Source organism: Diabrotica undecimpunctata, chromosome 9 (genome assembly GCF_040954645.1).
Source record: "Diabrotica undecimpunctata isolate CICGRU chromosome 9, icDiaUnde3, whole genome shotgun sequence".
Taxonomy (NCBI): Eukaryota; Metazoa; Arthropoda; class Insecta; order Coleoptera; family Chrysomelidae; genus Diabrotica; species Diabrotica undecimpunctata.
The window spans coordinates 43,289,584-43,316,746 of NC_092811.1; the positions used below are offsets into that span (position 1 = coordinate 43,289,584).

General features: G+C 32.8%; 1 protein-coding gene across 1 annotated transcript; it reads left to right on the forward strand.

The window, feature by feature from the left end:
* Positions 1–860: 860 nt before the first annotated feature.
* Positions 861–22,629, forward strand: LOC140450006 (venom serine carboxypeptidase-like). Its single transcript, XM_072543430.1, has 3 exons — positions 861–1,338; positions 12,679–13,095; positions 22,031–22,629. Exons 1-3 carry the CDS (start codon positions 927–929, stop codon positions 22,600–22,602), a joined length of 1,401 nt encoding a protein of 466 aa, XP_072399531.1. The 5' UTR covers positions 861–926; the 3' UTR covers positions 22,603–22,629.
* The last annotated feature ends 4,534 nt before the right edge of the window (positions 22,630–27,163 follow it).

The following is a 27,163-nucleotide window of genomic DNA, read 5'->3' on the forward strand; positions in this document are numbered from 1 at the left end:
GATCAAATCTGCCCCGATCCACTTGGGCAAGGCTTAATCGTATACGTACAGGATATGGTAAATGTGCTGATTCGCTGTTCAGGTGGGGTCGTGCAGAAAGTCCACAGTGCGATTGCGGACAATCTAGACAGACCATAAGCCATTGTGTTTCAGACTGCTTGAATCGTACCTACCGTGGAAACCTCCAGGACTTTGCGGAATGTTCCCCAGAAGCAATTGAATGGCTATGTAAATTGGACATTAATATTTAGTGTCATTCATTCTATCTTTAGTGTTTAAATAATATATTTAATATATATGTATATATTATTGTATTTGTATATTTATCGTACTGTGAAAGTCCATACGCTAAATAAATAAATAAAAACTGGACTTTTTTGTGTATCATACTGAATTTAGTGTATCGGGTACCTTTTCAGAACATTCCTTTTTGTCAAAAAATCTGAGAATGTTTAGTGTAGAAAGTTCTTCCATGTATTTATTGCTACAAGCAAACATCCACAATTTTGCTCAATATGTTAGCCACAGTCGTGGATGTCCGTAGTTAATAGTTTCTGGTTTACTAAGTCTTCAACCACTATCTGCTAAGGTAAATGCTATAAAGGTTAAACGTTTGGTAATACCTATCAACTGTTTTATTTTGTTTCAGTATTCAATTCAATACCAGTATAGGGATAAAAAAACATCGCATTTTATTTGAAAATCTGAAAACACGCGAATATGTAAAAAATGTTTAAAAGATAATTTCTACAAAAATTTAAAGAGTTTAAGATTATAATCACCTTAATATAAAATGCTATCTTTAAGTGGGTAATTACGTTCTAAATATGAAGTAATATCTATAAATATAGGCCGAATATTACGCCGCATACACTATTATTCCAGGTATCTTTAAAGCAGTGACATAGAAGTGTTAGGCTTTAAAGATGAAGGCTATTCTAAGTATTAGTTTTGTACTTTTTATACTTTGTTCAATAGAATCAAAGTCTCTAAATGTCAAGCATTCTAGGAAGCCAATATTTAAAGACTTTTACGGAAAACTAACCCCGGAAGTAAGAGGAAATCCTGGAGAGCCCCTGATATTAACTGACTTGATTAAAGCAGGAAAACTGGATGAAGCTCAGAATGAAGCACTCGTACAAGGATTGGACACGGATGTTAAAAGTTACTCCGGATATTTTACTGTAGATGAACAACATAATTCTAATATCTTCTTCTGGTTTTTCCCTTCACAAAGTGATGCCAGTTCGGATCCGGTAGTTCTATGGCTCCAAGGAGGACCAGGATCTACGTCCATGTTTGGACTTTTTCAGGAAAATGGACCACTTTTATTAAAGGGTAAGTATGTATTTAAACAATGATTCTAATATTAGTTACATATTTTATTTACTGATATTTCATTATCTAGTTTCTCTTTATTATTATGGATTCTTATTGATCATATCATGAATATTATTAAGTTTGTTTTTATTGAGCGTTATTCGATGCCTTTTTTCTTTATATATTCTTGTACGTATTTTGCAATGATTTTTCGATTTTACTTTTACTTTGTTAATCTGTTTCTATGACCTTATTGATTTCTTTGATAAACAATATTTTTTTATACTAAGGGCTTTTACTAAGGTTTTTACCGTATCAAGTTTCCTTTTTACAATTCTCTAATTGTTTATTTTATTTAACAATAAAACACTGAAAACGTTGTTTTCAAAATTTCCACAAAATTTATTTTAAACTTTTATCACTACAGCTGTTTCGGCTAATTACCTTTCTCAAGTGATCTATTTTTGGCAGGCGCTTAAACTTTATAGTCTCTAATGAAATAGGTTGAGGAGGGGAGAATCTGTGTTTTTTAATTTGTTGATTTCCATAGATTCTAACAAAGATAGCTTAAGGCCTTTATTTTAATGTGAAGAATTTTAAATTCGTCATTAAAAGAATGATTATGATCTAGAAGGTGAAGTGCGTATGTAGAATCTGTTTTTCTATTATTGAAAGCCCTTTTATGTTCTGCTAGTCGTTTATTAAAATTTCTACCAGTTTGACCGATGTAAGTTTTTGGGCAGTCGCCACATTTAAGTTTGTACACACCACTGTGTAAGTGCTTTTTATTTTGGCTCTTGTTGTTTTTAATATATTTGCCTAGGTTGTTATTTGTTCTGAAAGTTGGTGTTATTCCTTTCTTTTTTATGTGTTTGGCTATTTTTGTTGATATTTTGCCTGTATATGTAATCGAGCAGAAGGTACTGGGTTTTTTCTCTGGTGGTGGAAATACTAGTTTCAGGGCTTTCTTGTGTAGTTTTTAATTTAACATTTTATTAATTGTTTGTTCGTTGTATCTATTGTTTACTGCTACTTGCTTAATGATATTTAATTCTGTCTCAGAATTGTATTTTGACATCGGAATTTCTGTTAATCTATGTAACATACTATGATAGGCTGCCAGTTTATGTTGTGTGGGATGGGATGATGAATTGTGAATAGTCGTGTCAGTATGGGTAGGTTTATGAAATATGGAGAAGTCATGTTTGTTTTTAAGTCTAATAATTTTTTATTTCTAAAAAATATATGGATTGATTTTGTTCTGTTTCTATTGTAAATTCAATATGACTATGAAGTGAATTAATATACGATAAAAATTGGTCGAGTTGCCTGTTAGTTTCTGAGAAACATACCAGTACGTCGTCTACGTATCTCCACCAATATAAAAACTGTTTGAATATGAGATGTTTTGAAATCTTTGTCTCTAGATGATCCATAAAAATATCTGATAGCAATGGGCTTAGAAGATTGCCCAGTATAAGTCCTGCACTGTTATTTGTATATATTTCATTATTACATTCAAAGTAGTCCTGGTTTATGCAAACTTCAAGAAGATGTAAAATTTCAGATGTAATGATTGGATTTGTACTATTTTGGTCTAAAAGGTTTTTTACTAGAATAAAAGTTTCTGTAGGAGGGATACTAGGAAAAAGATTTTTTACGTCAAATGAAATTAATCTGGAGTTGTTAGGTAACTGAAAATGTTGTATTTTATTAACTAGTTCTATTGTATTTTTTATGGTAAATTTAGGTGAAAATTTAGTGTGTTCTAAAATAATCTCTAACAGTTTTTTTTAAGTTTATATGACTGAGCTGTATAAAAAGATACTACAGGTTTTATTGGGTGATCCAGTTTGTGTAATCTAATGAAAGAGTATAATTTAGGAGGTTGTGGGTTCATGATATTGAGGTATTTCTGTTCTATTGGATTTACTATTGATTTTTAATTTTCTAACTCTAGCTTTATTTGTTTTTGATACTTTTCTGTCGGATCTTTGTGTAACGTTTTAATATTTTGAATATTTAAAAATTCTATTGTTTTGTTATTATATTCTATTTTATCTATAGCATCTGTAATAGATTTTGCAATTATACTTTTTTCGATATTGTTAGTAGTTTTGTTTAATGCTACTTTACATTCTACACCTAAATATTCTAAAATTTTTTTATTATTATGTTGGGGCAAGTTGCGTTTAAATCCTTTCTCTAAAGGTTGTATCTTGCTATTACTAAATTTAGTATCTGTTAAATTTATAAATCTATTGAAAAAATTATGGTTCGAAAAACTTCTTGTATAATGAATATTGGGTTTTTGGGTTTTTTACTATTGCAAATTAGATTATTTAGTTTTTATCTTAAGGTATGTCACTTAGAACTAAATTATAGATTAAATAATATAGAATTTAACATCCTAGATTCTAACGTGAGAATTAATATAGATAATATAATAGATAAAAAATTCATTACATAGTGTTCAATACACAGTTTTCAGTGTTTTATTGTTACATAAAATGAATTTCCATCAAGTAACGGTCGAATCCATCAATTGTTTATTTTATTATTATTGTTATCAGAGTTTCCTATTTCTTATTCTGCTCTATTTTATTTCTCCTAATATTTTTCCTAACCCTTTCATTACTGATTTCATTGTAGCTAAATAAAACTGTTTAAAATGACTTTATTGATTTTCGTTGTAACCTAGAGACCTACCAAAGCGATCGATTTTTTTTACATTGTTACTTGTTCTTGTATTCTCAAAAAAGACATGGGACATATACGTCCCATTAGTGTTGAATGGTGGGGTAAATAAATCCCATCAGTAAAGAAACAAACTTATACTCACAATAAAAAAAAAGTACATTACACAAAAAAAAAACATTACTTCTTATGAATAATCTGGTTAAGAACAATTTTTGCATAGAGGTACATTGCACGCTGTACAAATAGCCGTAGTTCAAATTTCAAATAGATTTATTTTGTAAACATCTAAAGCACCTTCTCCTAGTAGGTATTTATTGTGTCAACAGGTCTACAACATTGATCATCTGGGTCTGTCGTTTAGATATTCTTCCAGAACGGTCACTGATTCGTCTTTTTACATTTGATTTCGATCTTCCTAATTCAATTAGCTGTTCTGCTAGTGGCACTAGAAAATTCAAAAGTGAAAAGTTTGTTTTATATTGTTGTACACTTTTTTTATGCAAATCCTTGCAAACAATCCAAGAATTTACAATAATGTACATAACTAATCTGTTAAAAACTTTTTTCCACCATTTCGCAGATTTTCTGTACATACCATATTTATGTGCTAACATTTTGATCGGCGGGATCTATTCCTCCCATAAAATAATTGTAAAAAGTAATTGCTTGTGGTCAAGTGAACTCAGTTTTTCTTCAGTTTTCAGCTTTCTGTTGATAATTTTAAGAGTTGTACTGTGATAATTGGAAATCAGTATCACTTCTTTCGTATCTTTCCATTTAGTCGCTAAAATTCCTTTGGATAAAACTAAAAGCTCCATATCACTCCTTACCATTTTATTATTTTTAAATTGGGCTACGTTTACTTGATTGGCCATCTAGGTTCTAAAACATGTAAAATTTAGAGGCTTTAGTAGGTTAAACTAAGTAAAAAATGTATCAAAGAATAGACACACATCTGGTGACCGTATGGTGTTGGCTAGAGTTTCAACAACTCGTTCTTCTAGAGTTCAAGTAGTTGGTCTGGATTCTTTTTCCAAGTAAATATTGAAATAGTATATAAATTTTGTGATGGAATCACTTCGTTGCCACACTTTTTACCTCCTCTTTACTGGTTTCACAGGAAGATACTGCTTGAGGCTAGATCTTTCTTTAAACTTAGTCATTGATTCGTCGATGGACTGATGGGAACTCTCAGTCCTCGCACTTAAAAAAGTTTAAAATCTTTGTATGTAGGTATATTTAAAAAACCCTTAAAAGGGCTACATAAAAAAAACATAAACGTTTTCGGAATAATAATTACATCATCAGGTTAAAAAGCAGGTTAACATGCCTGAGCCACCAAAATATTAGGGTACAACCTACAAAAAATTGAAGTTAGCAAAAAATGTACATGTTGTTGTTTAAAAGTGAGTGATGTTTAATACTTTATTAGATTTAACTTCATTAACATGAACATGAACAAGAAGTGTATAAAATGTATTAACGGGGAAAAATTTTAGAGCAAATGTGTATAAGGAAATCGGATAATGGTAAGTTGATATCATCTACTTACCATTCATCTACCTGAACTGGATTAAATTGACCATCATTAGATACTAAAACAGACGAAGATTATGAGGACGCTGACGTGCACAATAATTTGTATTTGTCTGATAGTTCAGATGTTTATGAACCATCCCATGAGTCGTCATCTGGTAATGAGTTTAAAATCCTTCTAATACTCGCATAAAAAAGGCAAAGGAAGAAATGCATTGACAAAAGAAGAGAAAACAAGGAAGAGAAAAAGAAATTCAAGTGGTTGGCACCGTAATAAGCACCGGGATACAAGAAACTCTAATTTTTCAACGTCAAATAAATTCCTGGAAAAATTTTAAAACCTGCTTCTCATATAAACAGAAATTTTACGCACTACAAGTTAATTCTTAAAATCAGTTTATTGCTCAGAATTTTAATGAAGTTGAAAAAAAGTTGAAAGACTTCGACACAATCGCCAAGCAAAAGACAGTTTACAATTTTTTATTTTCTAAATAATGAGGGACAAACAGTTAAAGTTTGCCATACTATGTTTTTAAATACTCTCGATATAAAACCAGGAAAAATTAAAGTATTAGCTAAGAAGAAAAGAGACTGTACAAGTGGCATCTGGCCTGAAGACCAAAGAGGAAGGCATAAACGCCAACAGAAAGTCACTGACGACAATTACGACAATAGAAGACCATATTAAAAGTTTTCCTTCGTATGTAAGCCATTATTTAAAATCGCATACTGAAAAAAAAATATTTGTCTCAAGATTTAAATATTTCGAAAATATATCGGCTATACAAAGATCATTGTAGTTTCTACAATGTAACGCCTAAACTAGTCATTTTATAGAAAAATATTCGCCGAAAAATTTAACCTATCATTTCACCCTCCTTCTAATGATACTTTAGCCTAGTCTGGTTATACAAAAATCATCGATTTCACGGCAAAATGTTTCGCAGGTATCTGAAGCTTTTAAGACATAGGTGAGGGTTACTAGATGACGAATAGATAAAAAGATACTCCTATTTTTACCTTGCGTTTTTTTTTAAACAATAATTTATGGTCAGAATTTGATTTTTTATCTATAAGTTTTTTCCCTTATAATTTAAATAAACAATATTTATACCATTTTTTTATATCAAGAATATCTTAATTTTCCCGTTTTTTCAATTAAAATGGATAAATAATTTACGGTGATATTTGCAAAAAAGCAGTTTTTTTGCACTAATTTATAAATTTAATTCATTTTTTTATTAACAAAGTAAAATGTTATTTATACATTTCAACATTGAGTAATTACCGTCCTTTAAATTTGTGAGAAATTTCACCCCGATCGGTCAAATAGTTTAAAAGTTATTCAATTTGTTTATCCCTGGGACTAATTATTTAAACCATTGAACTTGCCCTATGAATGATGCTAGACACATTTAATAAATTTCATAGGATTCTTTAAGACTTATACTATCTCAGAAGTTAAATGAATATTGAGTTTTCATCAAAATTATTTACAAAATAAACGTTTGAAAAAGGGGTATGTTTTTAACTTATAAACAATTGTAATAACTTCTATATGTTTCAAGCTAGACTTGTACGTACAACCACTAGATAGCTGGTAAAATAACTCACATTTAACAAAAAAAAAAAAATAAACCTTGTATGAACAATAGGAACGAAGTTAGCGACAATTTTTTTGTTAATTATATCTCCATTGTTTATAAACATTAAGAAGTAAAATTTGCACAAATTTTGAATGAAAATCTAAACTTTATATTGAATTTTATAGCTATAAAATTCATCCAATTTTTCGAAACTTAAAACCTTTCGAAACGAAGTTACTTTCGAAAGATCGACATAGGAAAGTGGAGGGGAAACTGTTTTAGCTCCTCGCTGCAAAATTTAATATTATGGTTACGGATTTATCATTCAAAAGCTTCAACAGTTCTGTAGGAATTTCGTCAGGTCCATTTGATTTTCCATTTTTAGCGTTTCTTATTGCGTATTCTACTTCTTCTTTCAATATGTCTGGCCCAGTTGCATTGATTATCTGAGTTAAGTTGTTTCTATCGTCTCCAAATAATTCATTCAGGTATTCTGTCCATCTTTTTATTTTATTCTCTAGATCTACAATAAGATTTCCATCTTTGTCTTTAAGTTTACCTATTTGGAATTTCTTTATGCTTCCTGTTATCTCTTTTACTTTTTTGTGTATATTGAACGCATCGTACTTTTTCTCATAGGTTTCCATTTCTTCACATTGTTCTTTTTAATCTCCACTCCTCTTTGGCTCCTTTTATTCTCTTTTTTATGTGTTTATTTATTTCTTTGTATTTGTCTGGGTAATTCTTCATCTTTCTTCTTTGTTCCATCAAGTCTAGTATATCTTGTGTCATCCACCCCTTATTCTTTGTTGTTGTTTTTGTAAGATGTTTCTTTCCTGCTGTTTGTATAGCTGTATTTATGTACTTTAATTTTTGGTTAACGTTGTTTGTATCGTTAATTTGTTGCTGCACTGAACGGAGGTTTTCATTTATTTCTTCTCCTGTTTCTTGTCGTAAATTTTTGTTTCTAAGTTTATTTAAATCTAGTGCCTTTCTGTGTGGTCTTCTAATCTTTTTTGGTCTCGCCTCTATCACAGTAACTACCGGGTTATGATCTAAGCCTATATCAGCTCCTGGGACGTCTTAAAACATTTAACAGCATTATAATACCTCCTTGCTATCATAATGTAGTCTATTTGATTTCTCACTATTTTTTCTTTGGTATGTTGTGGAGATGTCCATGTATATAACCGTCGAGGAGGTAATTTGAAAAAGGTATTTGTTATTACGAAGTCTTCACTTTGGCAAAATTGAATCAATCGATCTTTGTCATTTCTGTGTCCAAGCCCATATTTTCCTACTTGTTCTCCTACCTTACCTTGACCCACCTTGGCATTAAGATCGCCCATTAATATGTTAATGTATGGAAAGACTGACTTAATAAGTGAAGACAAACAACCTGCAACAAAAAGGTTCAGACCTGACAGTGAAGTCGAATAAATGAACCAAATTTTAACTTTTAAACCAATGTATGTAAAGAAAATAAAAAAAGTAAAGTTCAACAAACATTGCAAAATTTAATAAGGCAAGTGACTAAAAAAATCGACTTATTTTATCAAAGCAGTCAGACAGATTAGATTAATATTATATATATCATATTTGTAAGAAAAATAGAATAAAAATCAATATTGTTAATTACAAAAATACAAACAATTATAATTAATATAAGGAATATAATAATATAATGTGTAAAAAATTACCTAAAATTTAATTTATAAAATATATAAGTATTATTACATCATTGATATAAAATGAAAAAACATATGTTGATTTTCCGGGATTTTCCGAGATTTATGGGGGGTGAAAATTATGTCATCATTATTAATACTGCGACAGACTATTCGAGCAAATTAAAAAAAGTAAGTATTTAGGGTGAATTTCAAATGGACTCAATTTTTCCGAGTTTTCCTATATTTTCCGGCAAGTGAAAACTATGTAGTTATTCATATTTCGACGAGCTACCATAGAATAAAAAAAAGAGGCGTGCAGCTGCAAAGGAAGCCGAGATAATGTAAATTTTTCCTACGTGTTGCAATTTGAAGTTCCGATGACGAAAAAAAAAAAACGCAGCTGAAACAGATATCCTCTCCACTTTCCTATGTCGATCTTTCGAAAGTACCGTCATTTCGAAAAATTATATAAATTTTATAGCTATAACTTTCAATATAAAGTTTAGATTTTCATTCAAAATTTGTGCAAATTTTACTTCTTAATGTTTATAAACAATGGAGATGATTTTTTTAAAAATAGTCACTAACTTCGTTCCTATTGATCATAGAAGGTTTTTTATTTTTTAATGTGAGCTTTTTTACCAGCTATCCAATGGTACAACGTACAAGTCTGTAGCTTGAAAAATATAGAAGTTATTACAGTTGTTTATAAGTAAAAAACCTACCCCTTTTTCAAACGTTCATTTTGTAAATAATTTCGATGAAAACTCAATATGCATTTAACTTCTGAGATAGTCTAAGTTTTAAAGAATCCTATGAAATTTGCTGAATGTGTCTAGCATCATGCATAGGGCAAGCTCAATAGTTTAAATAATTAGCCTCAGGGATAAACAAATTTAATAACTTATAAAATATTTGACTGATCGGGGGGAAATTTCGCACAAATCTAAAAGATGGTAATTCCTTGATGTTTAAATCTATTAATACCATTTTATTTTGTTAATAAAAAAATTAATAAAATTTATAAATTAGTGCAAAAAACGGTTTTTTTGCAAATATCTCTGTAAATTATATATCAATTTTAACTAAAACGGGAAAATAAAGATATTCTTGACATAAAAAAATGACATAAATATTGTTTTTTAAAATATAAGGGAAAAAATTTATAGACAAAAAATCAAATTGTGACCATAAATTATTGCTTAAAAAAAACACAAGGTAAAACTAGGAGTATCTTTTCATCTATTCATCATCTAGTATATCCCACCTATGTCTTAAAAGCTTCAGATATCTGCGAAACATTTTTCCACCTTTTTTTAACCAGACTAGGCTACTTGTGCAAAGTGCGATCGGTATAATTCACTAATTGATACAACTTCTGATTTTCAAGTTCATAAAGAGAAAGAATGTGGTGTTCGTGTGTATCAAGGTATAAAAAATGCTTATTAAAAGCTTAAAACTTTTATTTTAAAGAAAATCTTTTCGGAATTGAATCATTCCATTATCAGTTTAATAAAAAGTTGTTAAAAAAACATTGTTTGGCCACAGAAAAACACTGGAAGGACGTCAGTAACAAAAACAATCCTCATGGAATTTACAAAGGTAAATGCAATGGACCGTTAACTTCGCTAATTAATAAAAAAACGAAAAATGGGGGCATCTAACATGACCCCCCGGAGCTGGTGAGGTTCTGTCGACTTACCTCTGATCTATGCTTGAGTCTAGGATTAACTGTTAACTGTCAGTTTTTTTTATAAAAATATAAATATATAGGATTGCGTAGCTAAGCAAACGAGATATTTTTCAAACGAATTGATGGTTTCAGAGCACATATCATAAATCCGTTGCTATTTAGATAACCTTGGGCCAATAAACATAGTTCTAGTAACTATTAAGGCTCCCGGTAAGAGTCTTAAATAAATATTTATTTGAAAATATATAAGAGAAAAAGAATTTTTTGGCTTGCCTCGTCAAGAGTACACTCAAACAAATTTTTCTTCCTGTTTGCTGTTGGACGAAGAGAGAAAGAGGTAGGGAGTTGAATTCCGCGGAGTTAACGAACGCTCTGTTTTTGATGCGACGGTTAGAGATACTAGGAACTACAGTATGGTCCTTAAGATAATTTAAATGCACTCGGCATTTAGCATTTAGCAGAGGAAGACAGAGAAGAATATGAAAAATTAAGAAGGAATGCTAAGAAAGTGATAAGACAAAATAAAAGAAGATTGGTAGACAAAAAAATGCAGGAAATAGAGCAGGAAAGTACAAAGAGAAATACGAAAAGTATTTACAAAAAGATTAAAAAACAAAATAAAAAATACAAGGGCAAAACAAACGAAATAAAAAATAGAGAGGGAATAGTGATAATAAAGGACCAAGAATACAAGCAAGTATGGAGAGATTACTACAGAGAGCTCTTGACGGAGGAAACAACAGAAAAAGAAATGCATATAAAAATTTATAGACAAAAAATCAAATTGTGACCATAAATTATTGCTTAAAAAAAACACAAGGTAAAACTAGGAGTATCTTTTCATCTATTCATCATCTAGTATATCCCACCTATGTCTTAAAAGCTTCAGATATCTGCGAAACATTTTTCCACCTTTTTTTAACCAGACTAGGCTACTTGTGCAAAGTGCGATCGGTATAATTCACTAATTGATACAACTTCTGATTTTCAAGTTCATAAAGAGAAAGAATGTGGTGTTCGTGTGTATCAAGGTATAAAAAATGCTTATTAAAAGCTTAAAACTTTTATTTTAAAGAAAATCTTTTCGGAATTGAATCATTCCATTATCAGTTTAATAAAAAGTTGTTAAAAAAACATTGTTTGGCCACAGAAAAACACTGGAAGGACGTCAGTAACAAAAACAATCCTCATGGAATTTACAAAGGTAAATGCAATGGACCGTTAACTTCGCTAATTAATAAAAAAACGAAAAATGGGGGCATCTAACATGACCCCCCGGAGCTGGTGAGGTTCTGTCGACTTACCTCTGATCTATGCTTGAGTCTAGGATTAACTGTTAACTGTCAGTTTTTTTTATAAAAATATAAATATATAGGATTGCGTAGCTAAGCAAACGAGATATTTTTCAAACGAATTGATGGTTTCAGAGCACATATCATAAATCCGTTGCTATTTAGATAACCTTGGGCCAATAAACATAGTTCTAGTAACTATTAAGGCTCCCGGTAAGAGTCTTAAATAAATATTTATTTGAAAATATATAAGAGAAAAAGAATTTTTTGGCTTGCCTCGTCAAGAGTACACTCAAACAAATTTTTCTTCCTGTTTGCTGTTGGACGAAGAGAGAAAGAGGTAGGGAGTTGAATTCCGCGGAGTTAACGAACGCTCTGTTTTTGATGCGACGGTTAGAGATACTAGGAACTACAGTATGGTCCTTAAGATAATTTAAATGCACTCGGCAGATAAATGGCACGAGCAAACTTGATTGGAATATTTAATTTATAATATTTAATATTTTGAAAGTTTTGAAACGGTTACAAATTGTCAAATAAATATATAAACATTGTTAAGGTCATTGTATATATTATATCTGTTTTTTTTGTGTTTCGGTATTTATATTTTTACAGTTTGATCGAGTCATATTAGTTATTTCTGTTTTTTTGTTTTGCGATTCCAATGAACCACACTGCACATTTTTCTTTTTACTTTGTTCGACTTATATTTGGGTGCTCCATACATCCCTTTTTTTTTAAATAACATTTTAAATCATGGTTCTCTCGATTTCCGTTAATGTTTTTTATTTTATATAGTATTGATCATATTTTATTAGTTTTTAATCTAATATTACCTGCTAATTGGCCTTTTGTGTGTAATATAATTATTATTTCTTCAGATGGTGAGCTTGGTGTTCGACCGACGTCTTGGAATAGAAATCACTCAGTTATATACATTGATCAGCCAGTTGGAACTGGATGGAGTTTTACTGATGGAGGATACGCCAATGATCAAAATAAAGTAGCTGCTGACTTGTACGAAGCTTTGCAGCAGTTTTTCACCCTATTTTATCAATACCAGGATAGAGACTTTTTCGTTACAGGTGAATCTTATGGAGGAAAGTATGTTCCCGCTATAAGTTATGAAATTCACCAAAGGAACGAGGATGCAGAGCTAAAGATTAATCTTAAAGGGTTGGCTATAGGTAATGGTTTTACTGATCCTATCGTACAAATGCGATATTCTGAGTACGTCTACCAACATGGACTTATTGATTTGAATACGAAAAATTCGCTTCATAACTTAGAAAATAAAGGTAAGCTTATTTTTTATAATATGCTTTATTATAGATGCTTAGAATCATTGAAATAGTTACGTGAATTGTAATGTACCGTTAATTTGACGTATTGTGATTTTCTACATCTGATAATTCAAAATATATCTCTCGAAAACGCAACAACTTCCTGCTATGTACTTTCGATGACTAAACTGAAAGGTACTGAGAGTGTCGACCGTACAAATTTAGAGCAAGTGGGGATCCCGAATTAACGCGCAGTTGCGATACGTCATTTTGACGACACGTCACCAGTTAAGGGTTAAATAAAATTGTTCCCATACAGGTGCATCAAAAAAAAGAAATATTATGATTTTGCCGAAATTTCTTAATCACTAACCAACATTTTTTTGAATCCCTGCTGTTTGCAGGTAAAGAATATAAATTATGAAAGTATATTCAGGAACTTGGAGGAGTACGGGCGAACTCGCAAAATAAAGTTTCAAAAGCTGTCTCATCTTTCTCACAAACCTTTAAACAATGCTTTTGAATATTATAAAAGCATATTTCGCCCTTCATATTCCTAAAATTCTGTTAATAATATACCAATCCATTCAAGTTAGAAACTGAACTACATAATCGTCTAGAAGAGCAAGGGCGAACCCACAGGATTTCGTTGCGTTTGAATTCACAGTTCGCCTCTTCTCCTCTGTAACCTTATCCACGCGCCGGTCTTTCTGTAGTTGGTGAGAGATAGTTTCAGATATATTCGTTGTTCTTGAGTTTTTGGGTACCATAGTATGCTTTTTGTAGTTTTATTTACTAGTATTCCAAAAACCGCCGTTACATTAGCCTTATAGTTATTTTGTTTTTTTCTGATTTATTTTCAAAATGAGCGTCCAGAAAACGACAGGGCAAAAGAAAACATAACAATGGCTTGTTAACTTGTATAAAGCCGAACGAAACTATGGCGAAGCGTACGTTTCAAGAAATACAAAGAAAACTGTATCTGCACGCACAATTGGACTGCCATGAAAGTGTCGTAAAATGTGTTTTGAAAAGTTGTGCATGAACAATATCAATATAATTTTCAATTACTTTCGGCAAATCGGCAACTACGATAATCAAAACCAACACCTTTCAAAAGTGGTAAGTTGGAATGATTGTAAAGTGACTTTAATTACAGACAGAGCTACAAGGAAGCTTAGGACTATAGAATATAGTGTTTCAATAAATGGAGGAAGAACCTGTGTTTTTGTCAGGCTTTTAGCATCCATAGCATTAACGAGGAAAGAGCTCGCGTTGTTTTAGACAATCGAACCACCACAGGAACTGTGCTGGGTGATAACAGAGGGAAGCTAAGTCCAGGAAATAAAATGATTGGATATAGAAAGCAGTTGGTCAGAGATCACATTGATTCACTTGTAACCGTTTCCAGTCACTATAGCAGAGCCAAAAATCCTTTTCGAACATTATGCGATCGGATTTGTCAATTACTGGAGGATATGGAGCTTATATGGAATGGGTAAGAAACACACATCCTGAAGAACAGCCTGTGATAGACTCCTAATATCGAAATATCTTTGTCAACGAATTCAATACAGGTGTTCAGCCTCCTTGTATTGATGATTGTAATACCACCTGTAAGATTAAAGTTAAATTTGATGGGTTAAAGACTAGCCACTCGAATTCTCCCAAAATAACTGAATTGGATACTGAACTGAATGTTATTATAGCAAAGCATAAAGCTGCTCAGAATATGATGAAACGCTACGGAAAAACCACGCTGAAAATACTGTTGTATTTTATTAATGATTTATTATAAGAGAAATATAAAGCAGAAGATATACACACAGAATGGGAGACGATCAAAAAATCAATAGAAGAAGGTGCAAATATGCAGATAGGTAAAAGTCAGGCTAAAACAAAAAACGGATAGTATAACCAAGAATGTAGAGAAATAACAGGAAAAAAAGTGCAAGCCAGAAATAAATGGCTAAGAACAGATAAAGAGGAAGACAGAGAAAAATATGAAAAATTAAGAAGGAATGCTAAGAAAGTGATAAGGCAAAGTAAAAGAAGGGTAGACAAAAAAATGCAGGAAATAGAGCAGGAAAGTACAAACAGAAATACGAAAAGTATTTACAAAAAGATTAAAGAACAAAACAAAAAATACAAGGTCAAAACAAACGGAATAAAAAATAGAGAGGGAATAGTGATAATAGAGGACCAAGAATACAAGCAAGTATGGAGAGATTACTACAGAGAGCTCTTGACGGAGGAAACAACGGAAGAAGAAATGCATAACGAGGAGGAAACGGTGCACGAAGAAGAAGCAGATGAAGTAGATGAAGTAGACATCTAAATTTTAAAAGAACCAACATTAGAGGGATTGGATGAATTAATACAGAGAAGCAAAAATGGAAAAGCTCCTGGTAAAGATGGAACTAATAAAATACGGAGGAAGGGAACTAAAAGGAAAAATAGTAGCACTATTGAAAAATATATGGAACGAAGGGAAAATGCCAGGGGACTGGGAGGTAGGGCAGATCATAACAGTACATAAAAAGGGAGACCAACAAATTTGTGAAAATTATAGAGGAATAACGTTACTAAATACAACATATAAAATATTGACATCAATAATAAAAAAGAGGTTCTCAAAGAGCACAAAGAGACAGTAGGACAGTACCAATGTGGATTCACAGAAGGAAGATCTACAATAGATGCCATACACACAATAAAACAAATAATGGAAAAAACAAACGAGTATAAATTAGAATTGGAAAAGTTATTCATAGACTTCAAACAGGCATTTGATTCAAGTAAAAGGAACGGATTAATGATAGCACTTAAAAAATTAAAAATTCGACATAAACTCAGAAAATTAATAGAAATGACAATGAGAACTACAAAAGTAAGCATAAAGACACAAAGAGGAGAGACAGAGGAATTTAGTATAAATAAAGGGATGAAACAGAGATATTGCTATTATTGCAAAGAACAGAAAAATAATGAAAGAAATGCTAGAAGAAATAAGCGAGAAAGGGGAGGTAATGGGGCTAAGATTAAATCAAGAAAAGACAAAAGTATTAAGATTAGGGAAAAAACCAATGAAAGAAAAAATCAAAATAGGAAGTTCTTAGTTTGAAGAAGTAGAATACTTCAAATACCTAGGAGTTACAATAAGTAAATCCGGAGAAAGGAAATCCGAAATAAAAGAAAAAATATTAGCAGCGAATAAAGCTTATTTTGCAAACAAAACATTACTTAAAAGCAAAACACTGACTAAAAAAAGTAAGATGGGCATTTATAACACCATAATTAGGCCAATATTATTATATGCAGGAGAAACAATGACAATGGTTAAAAAAGATAAAGAAGACTTAAGAATAGCAGAGAGAAAGATTATGAGAACAATACTAGGACCAATCAGAACAGAGCAAAATGAATATAGAAGCAGAACAAATGCAGAAATTAAGGAAGAACTTAAGGAAGACATCGTAACTAAAATAAAGCAATGCAGAGTTAGATGGTTAGGTCACATTTGGCGAGCAGGCGATGAGGCAGTGACATACGCAATGATAGAATGGAATCCAGGAGGAAAAAAGAGAAGGAGAAGACCGAGATCAAAGTGACTGCAAGAAGTTGAAGAAGACCTCCAAAGTGCAGGAGTCAGAGAATGGAAGGGAAGAATTAGAGACAGGAAAAAATGGAGAGTATGTATTGATTGAAAACAAGCATTACCCATGCCTAACCTTACCTGCAACGTACAATACTACAAAAGAAAAATGTGGACACCCAACATAGGAATCCACAACATTAAATCCGAAGCAGCCATAAAGTATGTATAGGATGAAACCATCGCTAAACGCGGATCGTCCGAAATAGTCAATTTTCTTAGTCACTACTTTGAGAACATGCTAATAAGCATGTGAGAAAAGATATAATTTTTAGTGATAACTGTGCCGGGCAAAATAAGAACATAAACGTTGTTTTGTATAACCTTCGCCACATTCATGCAGATCTCTTTGATCTTATTATGCACGTTTTTTTAATGTCAGGGCATTCGATGATGGGATGTGATCGAGATTTTGGTTAAATTAAATTAAAGATCAAGGACTGTAAGGTATTTTTTAAAGAACACTATATCCATTTCATTACACACACTAAAAAAATTCTTCAATATATTCAATGATATAAAAATTCTATCAGTATTCTTCAAAAAGCAGTAACTTAATTTCAAACGATGGAAGCTAACTTCAAGGATGGCAGAATATTCGAATTTTCAAAAGAACTTAATATGGGCTTTAAAATTTAAATCGCATATAACACGAATATTCATACAAACTTCATACTCCAAAAGGGACGAACAAAACTTCACGATGTAATAAATTTTAATAACGAAGATATGTGCATAAAACTGGAAGCATTTGAGATGTGGCTATATCGGATAATGCTTAAGATCCCGTGGACTGACCGAGTCACAAACGAGGAGGTCCTTAGAAGAATAAATAAGAATTGAGAAGTACTGACCACCATCAAATCTCGAAAGTTACAGTTCTTCGGACATATTATGCGAAATGAATCCAGATATACTCTCCTTCAAGTCATCCTGCAAGGAAAAATATTTGGAAAACGAGGTCCAGGAAGAAGAACATCTTTGTTAAAGAACCTCAGAATCTGGTTCAATACAACATCTGTGCAGCTTTTCCGCGCTGTTGCAGATAAGATAAAGATTGCAATGATGATTGCCATCGTTCGTAACGGATAGGCACATCAAGAAGAGAAGAAGCAGTAATAAATCGAAGTAACGCTGAAGTAACGTAAATCGCTGAAGTCGAAGAAACTGTAGATGATGAAAATCAAATTGAGTCTAACTGAAGCATTATTTGTGAATTTTGCAAATTATTTTACTGCTATTAGCTTCTACATACTTTGTTAACAAAACTATGTTTATTTTTGTAGAAAAAAAAATATAAAATAACTTTTCTTTTCATTTTATAAAAGTCTTGCAAATCTTGCAAAATCCTCTTTTAATAACGGTATAGTTTTATGAGAAATAAAAAGAAAACCGAATACCTGTGCATTGGAGCAGAACAAAAAGATCTCATATTAGACGATAACACTACGATAAAGCACTGCTGTGACTACAAATACCTAGGTATCACTATTTCACAAGATGGAACATTAGACAAAGCCATAAGAGAGAGAAATACGTCAAGGAGAAAAGCCATCATAATGTTAAACACCATTTTATGGGACCAATCCATCAGCAAAGAAAATAAAAAGAGGATATATGAGACTATAGTAAAAAGTATCACTTTATACAGCTGTGAGGTATGGCCACTGAAAGAAAGAACACTGTCAACGCTGAAAGCGACGGAAATGGATTTTTGGAGAAGAGCCGCAGGAAGATCTAGAAGAGAAAGGATTACCAACGAACGCATTGGAGAAATAATGGGAATCAAACGAACAATCACAGATGACCTAACAACAAAACAACTTATCTGGTTCGGACACTTACAAAGAATGGACGAACAACGAATGCCAAAAGAAATACTAAAGTGGCAACCAGAAGGAAAGAGAAAACGAGGTAGACCGAGGAAAAGTTGGAGCGAAGGAATAAATAAAGAACTGAGAGAGAGGGCCATAGAAGAAGATCTATGGAACAACCGGTCTAAGTGGCGATTGGAAGTCGGAAAACGGCGGAGAACGTTATAAACCGACAAGTAGTAGTAGTATAGTTTTATGAGATTAAGCCACAATTTAATATAATATAAAAATAAATCCTATCAAATATCAAGAATCAAACAAGCAAGGAAAGCATTCAAGAGCATGAAAACATTTTTTACAAGATCAGACCTTAGTCTGCAGCTTAGAATCCGAATGATCAGATGTTACGTTTTTTCTGTCTTACTGTATGGCTGTGAAAGTTGGTCAATGAACTCTGAAATAGAAAAAGAATGGATGCCTTTGAGATGTATATATACAGACGAATGTTAAGAATTCCATGGGTACAAAGAGTCAATAATGTTGAGGTACTTCGTCGCATGTGTAAACAAGAAGAATTACTAAAAATAATCAAGGAGAGGAAAGTGCAATACTTGGGTCATGTGTTAAGAGGCGAAAAATATGAATTACTTCAAGTTATACTGGAAGGAAAAGTACAGGGCAAAAGATCAGTAGGAAGACGCCAGAACTCGTGGCTGAAAAACCTGAGGAGATGGTTCGACTGCTCATCCGCAGAAATCTTTCGCGCAGCAGTTTCCAAAACTACAATTGCTATTTGAATCGCCAACCTTCGAAAGGAGACGGCGCCATGAGAAGAATAAGAATAAATATAAATACTAAGGTCATGAAATCCAAATTAATATGGACAACCAAACTGATGAATTGCCAAGAATAATCACGTTAACGTTGGTCGTATAAAAGACATTTTCAACAGCAACATGTCAAATTATTTAAAAAAGATGACGTTTGATCGACGTGTGCTTTCAGTCATGACAAACGGTGCCAAAACACTTTCCTTAATCCAGAACAACCAAACTCAGAGTGGATCAAATCATTGCAAAATATAATCATTGTAAATTCGTCTCTATCTTCTGCTTTTCTTAAGAGCGTCTGTGTGTCTAACCCGTCCAGTCGCGAATGTTTTTCAGCCAGGATATTTGTCGTCTACCAGGACCCCTTTTTCTTTCGATTTTACCCTTCATAATCAGCTGCAACAACTCTCTCATTTCTAAGTATGTGCCTCAAATATTCTGTCTTTCGCCTTTTTGTGGTGGTCAAAAGTTCTCTGCTGTTCTTATTCTGTGCAACACCATTTCGTTCGTACGTAATATAATAGGTCCATGGTATCTTTAAAATCCTCCTAAAAAGCCATATTTCAAAGCTTCCAGTTTTCTCATTAAATCAACATTAACAGTCCAGGCTTCGACACCATAAAGGAGAATAGAGATATAATATAACATTTTACCATTCGATAACGGATTTGCAGATTGAGTCTTTGGTTACTCTGAAATTTCCTTACTTTCAAAAAACCTGCTCTTGTTTGCTCTATTCTTGAGCGCGAATTTCTGATTTCTGATTCAGATTTGTCCTAGTCCAGACTCCTAAGTATTTCATTTTGTCCACCTGCTCAATATCTTTATTTTTTATCTCGACCCTTGTAATAACTTTGCCCCTCTTACTGATAACCATGGTTTTTGTTTTCTATATGTTTATTGTTAAACCAAACTATTCTTATAATATTTCTTCTTATAAATCTTATATTAGTTAGAATAAAGTCGATCTGATTTTTAATGCAATTTTGTTTATTATCCTGTGGTGACCTCCAGGTATATAGTCTACGGGAAGGTAATCGAAACTATGTGTTTATAATCGCCAGGTTTTCTTCTTGACAAAATTAAGCCAATCTGTCGCCTCTAGCATTCCTTATTCTAAAACCATAATCACCTATTATATTGTCGACTTTGCCTTTTCCTATCTTTGCATTTAAATCACCTATTATTATAGTAATTTTTCCTTTCTTATGTATTGTAGAAGTTGTTTGAGTTATTCATAAAAATGTTCTATTTCAGCTTCTGATTTATCTGCAGTTGGAGCATACACTTGTACTACATTAATGTTCACTGGCTTACCCCGTATTTGTAATAATAGCATTTAATCCGAAAAGGGAACCAAATTTACAACGGCTGCTTGGATCCTCCTGGAGATAATTATTTCAACTCCACATAAATGATCTCGGGTGTCATTTCCGGAGTAGTATATCGTTTTATCCATGACCAATAGTTTGCCGGAACCAGTCCAGCACATTTTGCTTATGCCTTATATTTCTAGATTCAATCTGTTCATTTTCTGAATCGTGTTGTGCGTCTTTCCTTGTTCAAACAAACTCCTTACATTCCATGTCCCGAAATTTAAAAAGGATTTGTTCTGTATATAGTTAGTTGCCACATACGGGTGGCTCCTCCTCGCGGAGATTCTTAGCACCCCTCGACCATTAAAGGTCCGCCGCGGACTAGTGATTGACCCTACTCTGCGTGGTTATTGTTCTAAGGAAATCTGACGATACCTAATGTAGTGGTTTTCCGTTACCTTTTACTTCCTTATGCCGTTGATCACTAATAGAATAATTGGCCTTTCGAGCCAATTCCTCAACTCCAGGACAAAAGAGTGCCCTACCACTTACTAACTCATCCGCCCGAAGCCGTTGGTCAGTTAGTGGGGGATTGCTTATACCGGCAATCAAAACTCAGGGTTAGAAAGAGAAAATAAGAAGAAGAACATGCGTCAGAGATACTAAAGAGCACACCGCATGACTCAAGAGAAATTAGGCGGACTATATGGCCCCAGAACTAGTAACGGGCGATGGACTCAAAAAATTACAGTGTCGAGACCACAAGCAGAAAGAGGAAGCAGAGGTAGACCACCTACACGATGGACAGACGACGTCAAAAGAATCGTTGGGAATTGGCTGCAGAAAGCTTAAGACCGGCATAATTGAAAGAAATTAGGGGATGCCCTTGTTCATCTTTGGACGCAGAAGACTAGATGATAAAGATTTAGACGGTTAAATCCGTAAACTAATTTTTCGAACTTTATTCTCAGATGTCGCTATTTGTGTTCATACGAAGCCATGTTAGAGTTGCTTTCCAAGACAGGAAAGATTTATTTTCACGTTCAGAGCATCTGTGAATATCCGTCACTGATGATCCCTATTAGGGTGAAAGTGGATAAGCGGATATATAGACTCACTATATGTAAAATCAACTCTTAACTGTCTTTTTCTATTTATGGTTAAATTGCATAATAATATGTTTATTTCTAAATTGCGGTGCATATCCTCTATTTTTCGATCTACCTGTATACTTCTATGTTATTTTGTATTTGATTTTATTCGAAAAGCTTTTGTTTTTTGTTGAATTTTGACTTAAATATATTTAAATTAACTATAATATTTTTTTTGTTTTAGCTGTACAAGCTATTCAATCAGAGGAGTACTATGATGCCTTTCTCTTATGGGATGATATCGTAAACACTATACAAGACTTTACAGAATTAGATATATACAATTATCTGACACTTAAAGGAAGCGCTGCCGATGAAGAAGAATTAAACGAATTTTTCAGTAAGGAAGAAGTAAGAAAGGCAATTCATGTTGGCGCCACTGAATTCGGTGATGGTCAAGTTTATACTCATCTCGAAAAAGATATTCCCAAATCGGAGGCATATAAAGTCGCTGAACTCTTAAAATATTATAGAGTTTTAATCTATAATGGACAAACAGATCTTATAGTTCCTTATGCTTTGACAGTAAACTATTTGCAAAGGCTAAAATTCCCTGGCTCCGAGGATTACGCAGAAGCAGACAGGACTGTATGGCATGATGATAATGATCGAAGTGTGGTTGCTGGGTATGCGAAAACAGCTGGAAAGTTAACAGAAATTATGGTTAGGAATTCTGGTCATATGGTACCGACAGATCAACCAGAATGGGCTTTACAACTCATTAATAAATTTACAAGAAATGTACCTTTTAACTAAATATAACTTAAATTTTGTATCTATAAATATCGGCATTTATTATTAACCCATTAACACCCAATTTTTTTTGAAATTTTAAAATTTACTGATGCATAATTATTAGTAATATTGTTCTTAACCCGGCGTCACCCAGGTGAAAAATGTGTGTATAATTACCCAAGTGGGTAATATTGACCCCGTTTAAAATTGATTGGAAAAACTTAACACACATTTCGAACACGAATTTATTTTTTTAAATATCTTATTTGACTATCTAAATCTAAGTTTTCATGAATAATAGCAGTTTTTACCACTGGACTAAATTTGACCGCGTTTTATGTACAATTTACAAAATAATAAAATTCCTACAAACAAAAAACCCTAGATACATAAAAAATTTACAAACAAAAGATAATGATTCAAAATAAGAGATTTTCCAAAAAAGTTTTTTCAGAAGGTTTAAATAAAAAAGCAGGACATTGAATATCGCAAATTCGATGAAGGTGGTCTAAACAATAAAAATTTTGGCATTTATAGTACGTTTGTTTAGTTTTTCGGTCAGATTTGACACCGTCCACGTCCCGTACGTTGCTTTTTCGGTGGAGCTTGGTCACTTTCTCCCAAAACTTGAACAATTTCGGATCGTAAATGTTTTGTAAGTCGCAGATTACTTTTTCGTTCTTTCATAATTGGCGTAACTGATTCTAATCCAATATCTTACAGGAATATACGACGTTTATTTGAATAGTCACTAGTGTTTGTTCTGTAAATTACATGGCTGTTGATTCCAGCTGTGTCCAATAGTGAAAAAAATATTCTTAGTGGCCACCTTCTACAATTACGAGCTACACTGTAATATCACCATATGGGATGTAAGGGCTTGTCAAAATATGGCCACTTATACAATCCCACGGTGCCTTACAGAGGGTCTTCGACCATTATATTCGAAGTACCCTCTGCGTATCTTCCATCTTAGGTGTTTCGTACACAGGAAATAAATGAAACTGAGTTTAGGAGGTGGGCCAAGCCCAGCCACAGAGTCTAAAGTGTTCGTAGAACCGGAGCAGCGCCCCGACATCAAACTCCCAGGGTGCAGAGACCGTATTTGGGAGCCGAGACTAGACTCATCCGAGAGCTGAAAAATGTCGCATATTTATAAGTATATTAATATTTATATGGCATTTTCAGATCTCTCGGCCAATAGAAAAATATAAAGATGTTCAAAGGCGGGGCGATGCGCATCACGGTGCGTATTAGTCCACGACTAAGGCACCAGGACCACCAGTATCAGGGTGCGTATTAGTCCACGACTAAGGCACCAGGACCAGTAACTTCCTGTCAACTCATCTACCTTATCAACCCCTCCTTTGTAAAGTTATAGAAACTAGTAAAATGTTCTCGCCGGTAGATTTATCTATTTCATCGTCGTGATGAAGTGATGATAACAAAATCACGTTTTCCCTTTTTTTGGTACAAAGGATACCATAGTTATATGTTCCTAAAATCCAAATACCGAGGACTGTGGTTGTCTGTTCTTAATCTGTATAATTTCTAGGGGAATCTCTCGCTTGTTTTACCTAAGTTCCTACTGAAGTTAAACTATGTCGTTCACGCAAAATTTTCAAAAGTTCGTAAGAGGTATACCAATTATCGAGAGTGATATTTCGATTTTTACCAGAAATTGGTGCTATCAGTCGTTGGAAAATATCAATAGGTTTATTGCTTATTTGGTCCCTGCATAAATTTCAATATTAAAAACATCAAAAGTACGGGAGTCTACTAGAGCCTGAAATTTTATTTTGTATTTCGCGGGCTTGTTTGGAATATACTGCTGGAATAAGTAACGCTCATAAAAAGACTACAACTTCTCGTCAATAGTCAAGTACTGTCCTGATGAGTAAGCTTGTTAAAAATTTGCGACAATTTTTTTAAAAACTGCCCTAATAGGAGCCAATTTATCAGACTGTTGCCTTTCTTGTCGATTGTCTACATTATCGAAACTGAACGATATATATCGATTCCTGTACTATTTGTTTGCCAAAGGTCTTTTAGATTACGATGACCATTTCAATATACACCCGCTAGGTAGAGAAGTTACCAGATGTTACGTTTTTTCTGTCTTACTGTATGGCTGTGAAAGTTGGACAATGGACTCTGAAATAAAAAAAAGAATAGATGCCTTTGAGATGTATATATACAGACGAATATTGAGGATTCCATGGATACAAAGAGTTACTAATGTTGAGGTACTTCGTCGCATGTGTAAACAAAAAGAATTACTAAGCATAATCAAAGAGAGGAAAATGCAATACTTGGGTCATGTGCTGAGAGGCGAAAGATATGAATTACTTCAAGTTATACTGGAAGGAAAAGTACAGGGCAAAAGATCAGTAGGAAGACGCCAGAACTCGTGGCTAAAAGACCCGAGGAGATGGTTCGACCGCTCATCTGCAGAGATCTTTCGCGCAGCAGTTTCCAAAACTACAATTGCCATTTGGATCGCCAACCTTCGCAAGGAGACGTCGCAATGAGAAGAAGGTAGGGAAGGCCAAATAATGCCTTTATTTCAAGAATATTGGTCCTGCTACAATATGCTTAATCTTTATAGGCTAACGTTTTTTTATTTTTTCGATACATTGGTGCAGACCGTTATACCTTCAAGCATTTCTTCATAAAAAAGAAAAGAAGCCAGGAATCTAAAAGAGTCTTAGCGTTTTTAGCATATGGTTTGGATCCTGGTAAGTTCGAAATTATGTTCTCTGCCCTCGGTATAACTTTTATTACTTTGGTGTTTTTTCCATTTTCTTTTGGAATCCCTACCTAAATAACAAGAATATTTTTTGATCTTCTTTTCGCTTATTTTCAGATTCCAATACTTCTAGTTCCTCAATTTCTTTATTTTGTTCACCATCAGATAGATTATTTATGTAATCAATTTCGTTTTCATCGTCGGAGTCCATAATTTCGTACTCATCATCTTCGAGTTCCTACCAAAGTGCCAATAGTTTGGCTTGTTCTTCTTCGAAATTCATTCTAGAAAAAAAAGTTTAGATGTACAACAAATAACGCCACGAATTAAAATTGTCTTAGTTACCTTGCAAATTAAAATTGTGTGTTTGTCACCCAGGTGGGGTCTAATCGGATTGCAGAACCCTGTACTCACTTTGACGATCAACTTACAACTGAAATTGATTCAAAATACCCACCGGCAACATGTTTTAGGAAGCTATAGGCAACCAATAAAACATCCTTGTATTAACCATAGAATTATGCCAGTTCTAAGTGTGTTGGGGGTACCATTAGACCCCACCTGGGGACTCCGGGTTAATACGCAAATATTGATGAAATTTTCTTATATATTTACATTTTTTAATTTTGTCCCGTCCTATAAATAGATCACTGGGAATTAATACTATCATACCTGCAAGTATGTATGAATAGGTTAAAAACAGTTATGGGAATTAACATTTTTATTTGGGTCTAATAAAAATAAGTTAGAGATTTATGATATTGTATAAAAAAATGTTGCAGTACATTTTTCAAAACATTTTAGTGGTTTGGCTGTACATTTTACACAAAAAACTGTTTTAAAGCGCTGTAAAAAAACTACTTTAAAATTAATTATTCCAATAATATTTCAATATCCTGTACATTATGTATAACATATTTTTTGTGAAAGTTGTTGTTTCTTAAGTCATATTATGAGTTTTAAAAAAGTGCCTGTTGTTTCCGAACAGAAATAAAAAAATGTTTTTTTTTGGAAATTTGATCTGTGATACAAAGTATACGCATTAATTATCATTAATTGCATCAGTAGTAAGCCACTGTATAATCTCATCAACAAATGATCTTTTTTTCTTCGCTATGTAGTTCATGAGCTTGCGTATATCTTCAATTGTTTTTATTAATTGGTACTTTACCATCCGAAAAGACCAGAACTGTTGCGAAAAATGGAATTCTACCATTTATTGTAAGTTTAAAGTTGTTAGTGATAAAACTATTACTATAATCCGATACTGTTATAGTCCCTGGTTGGTTAGAAAAATAAAAAAATTGTAGTAGTTTGAAATCTGGAAAGTAATTTTTTTATCTTTTTTTTTCTGCCCATTGAGTTGGTAGACAAACAAACACGTTATTTTATAATGTTTAGGCTACCACTTTTTAAATTCAAAAATATTCGATGTTTCCACCATTTTAACAAGAAAGATTTTGTGTCGTGTAGAGTTTATTATAATTTTTGTATCTTCTTTTGGGGTGATAAATACGGTCAAAGTTTTTTATGACTTTTTCTATTGCTGCAAAGTTTCTATAGTTCGGCAAAAAGGAATGACCACCTTGTGGAAAGTACTGGTTTATGGTTTTAGACCTCTCAGTATCTACTAACGAAAGTAGAAATTTCACTACAATATGATTCCTGTTTTGACCGGCACAGCTGTCAGAAAATAAGTGAAAATGTTTCACAACAGTAGGCACTTCAGATTTGATATAATCCATAACAAATAAAGTATCTTCATTGGGACCCTTTCTGACTTGACCCTCGTTGTAGGTGTAAAACATCCCTTGTTTTTTTGCATATTGTGAA

What these genes read in the sequence shown, in the direction of transcription:
- LOC140450006 (XM_072543430.1), top strand. Translation starts at nt 927, where the DNA reads ATGAAGGCTATTCTAAGTATTAGTTTTGTACTTTTTATACTTTGTTCA. An exon ending in TGGACCACTTTTATTAAAGG is followed by an intron (nt 1,339 to 12,678) that starts GTAAGTATGTAT and finishes TTATTTCTTCAG; the next exon opens with ATGGTGAGCTTGGTGTTCGA. An exon ending in TCATAACTTAGAAAATAAAG is followed by an intron (nt 13,096 to 22,030) that starts GTAAGCTTATTT and finishes TTTTTGTTTTAG; the next exon opens with CTGTACAAGCTATTCAATCA.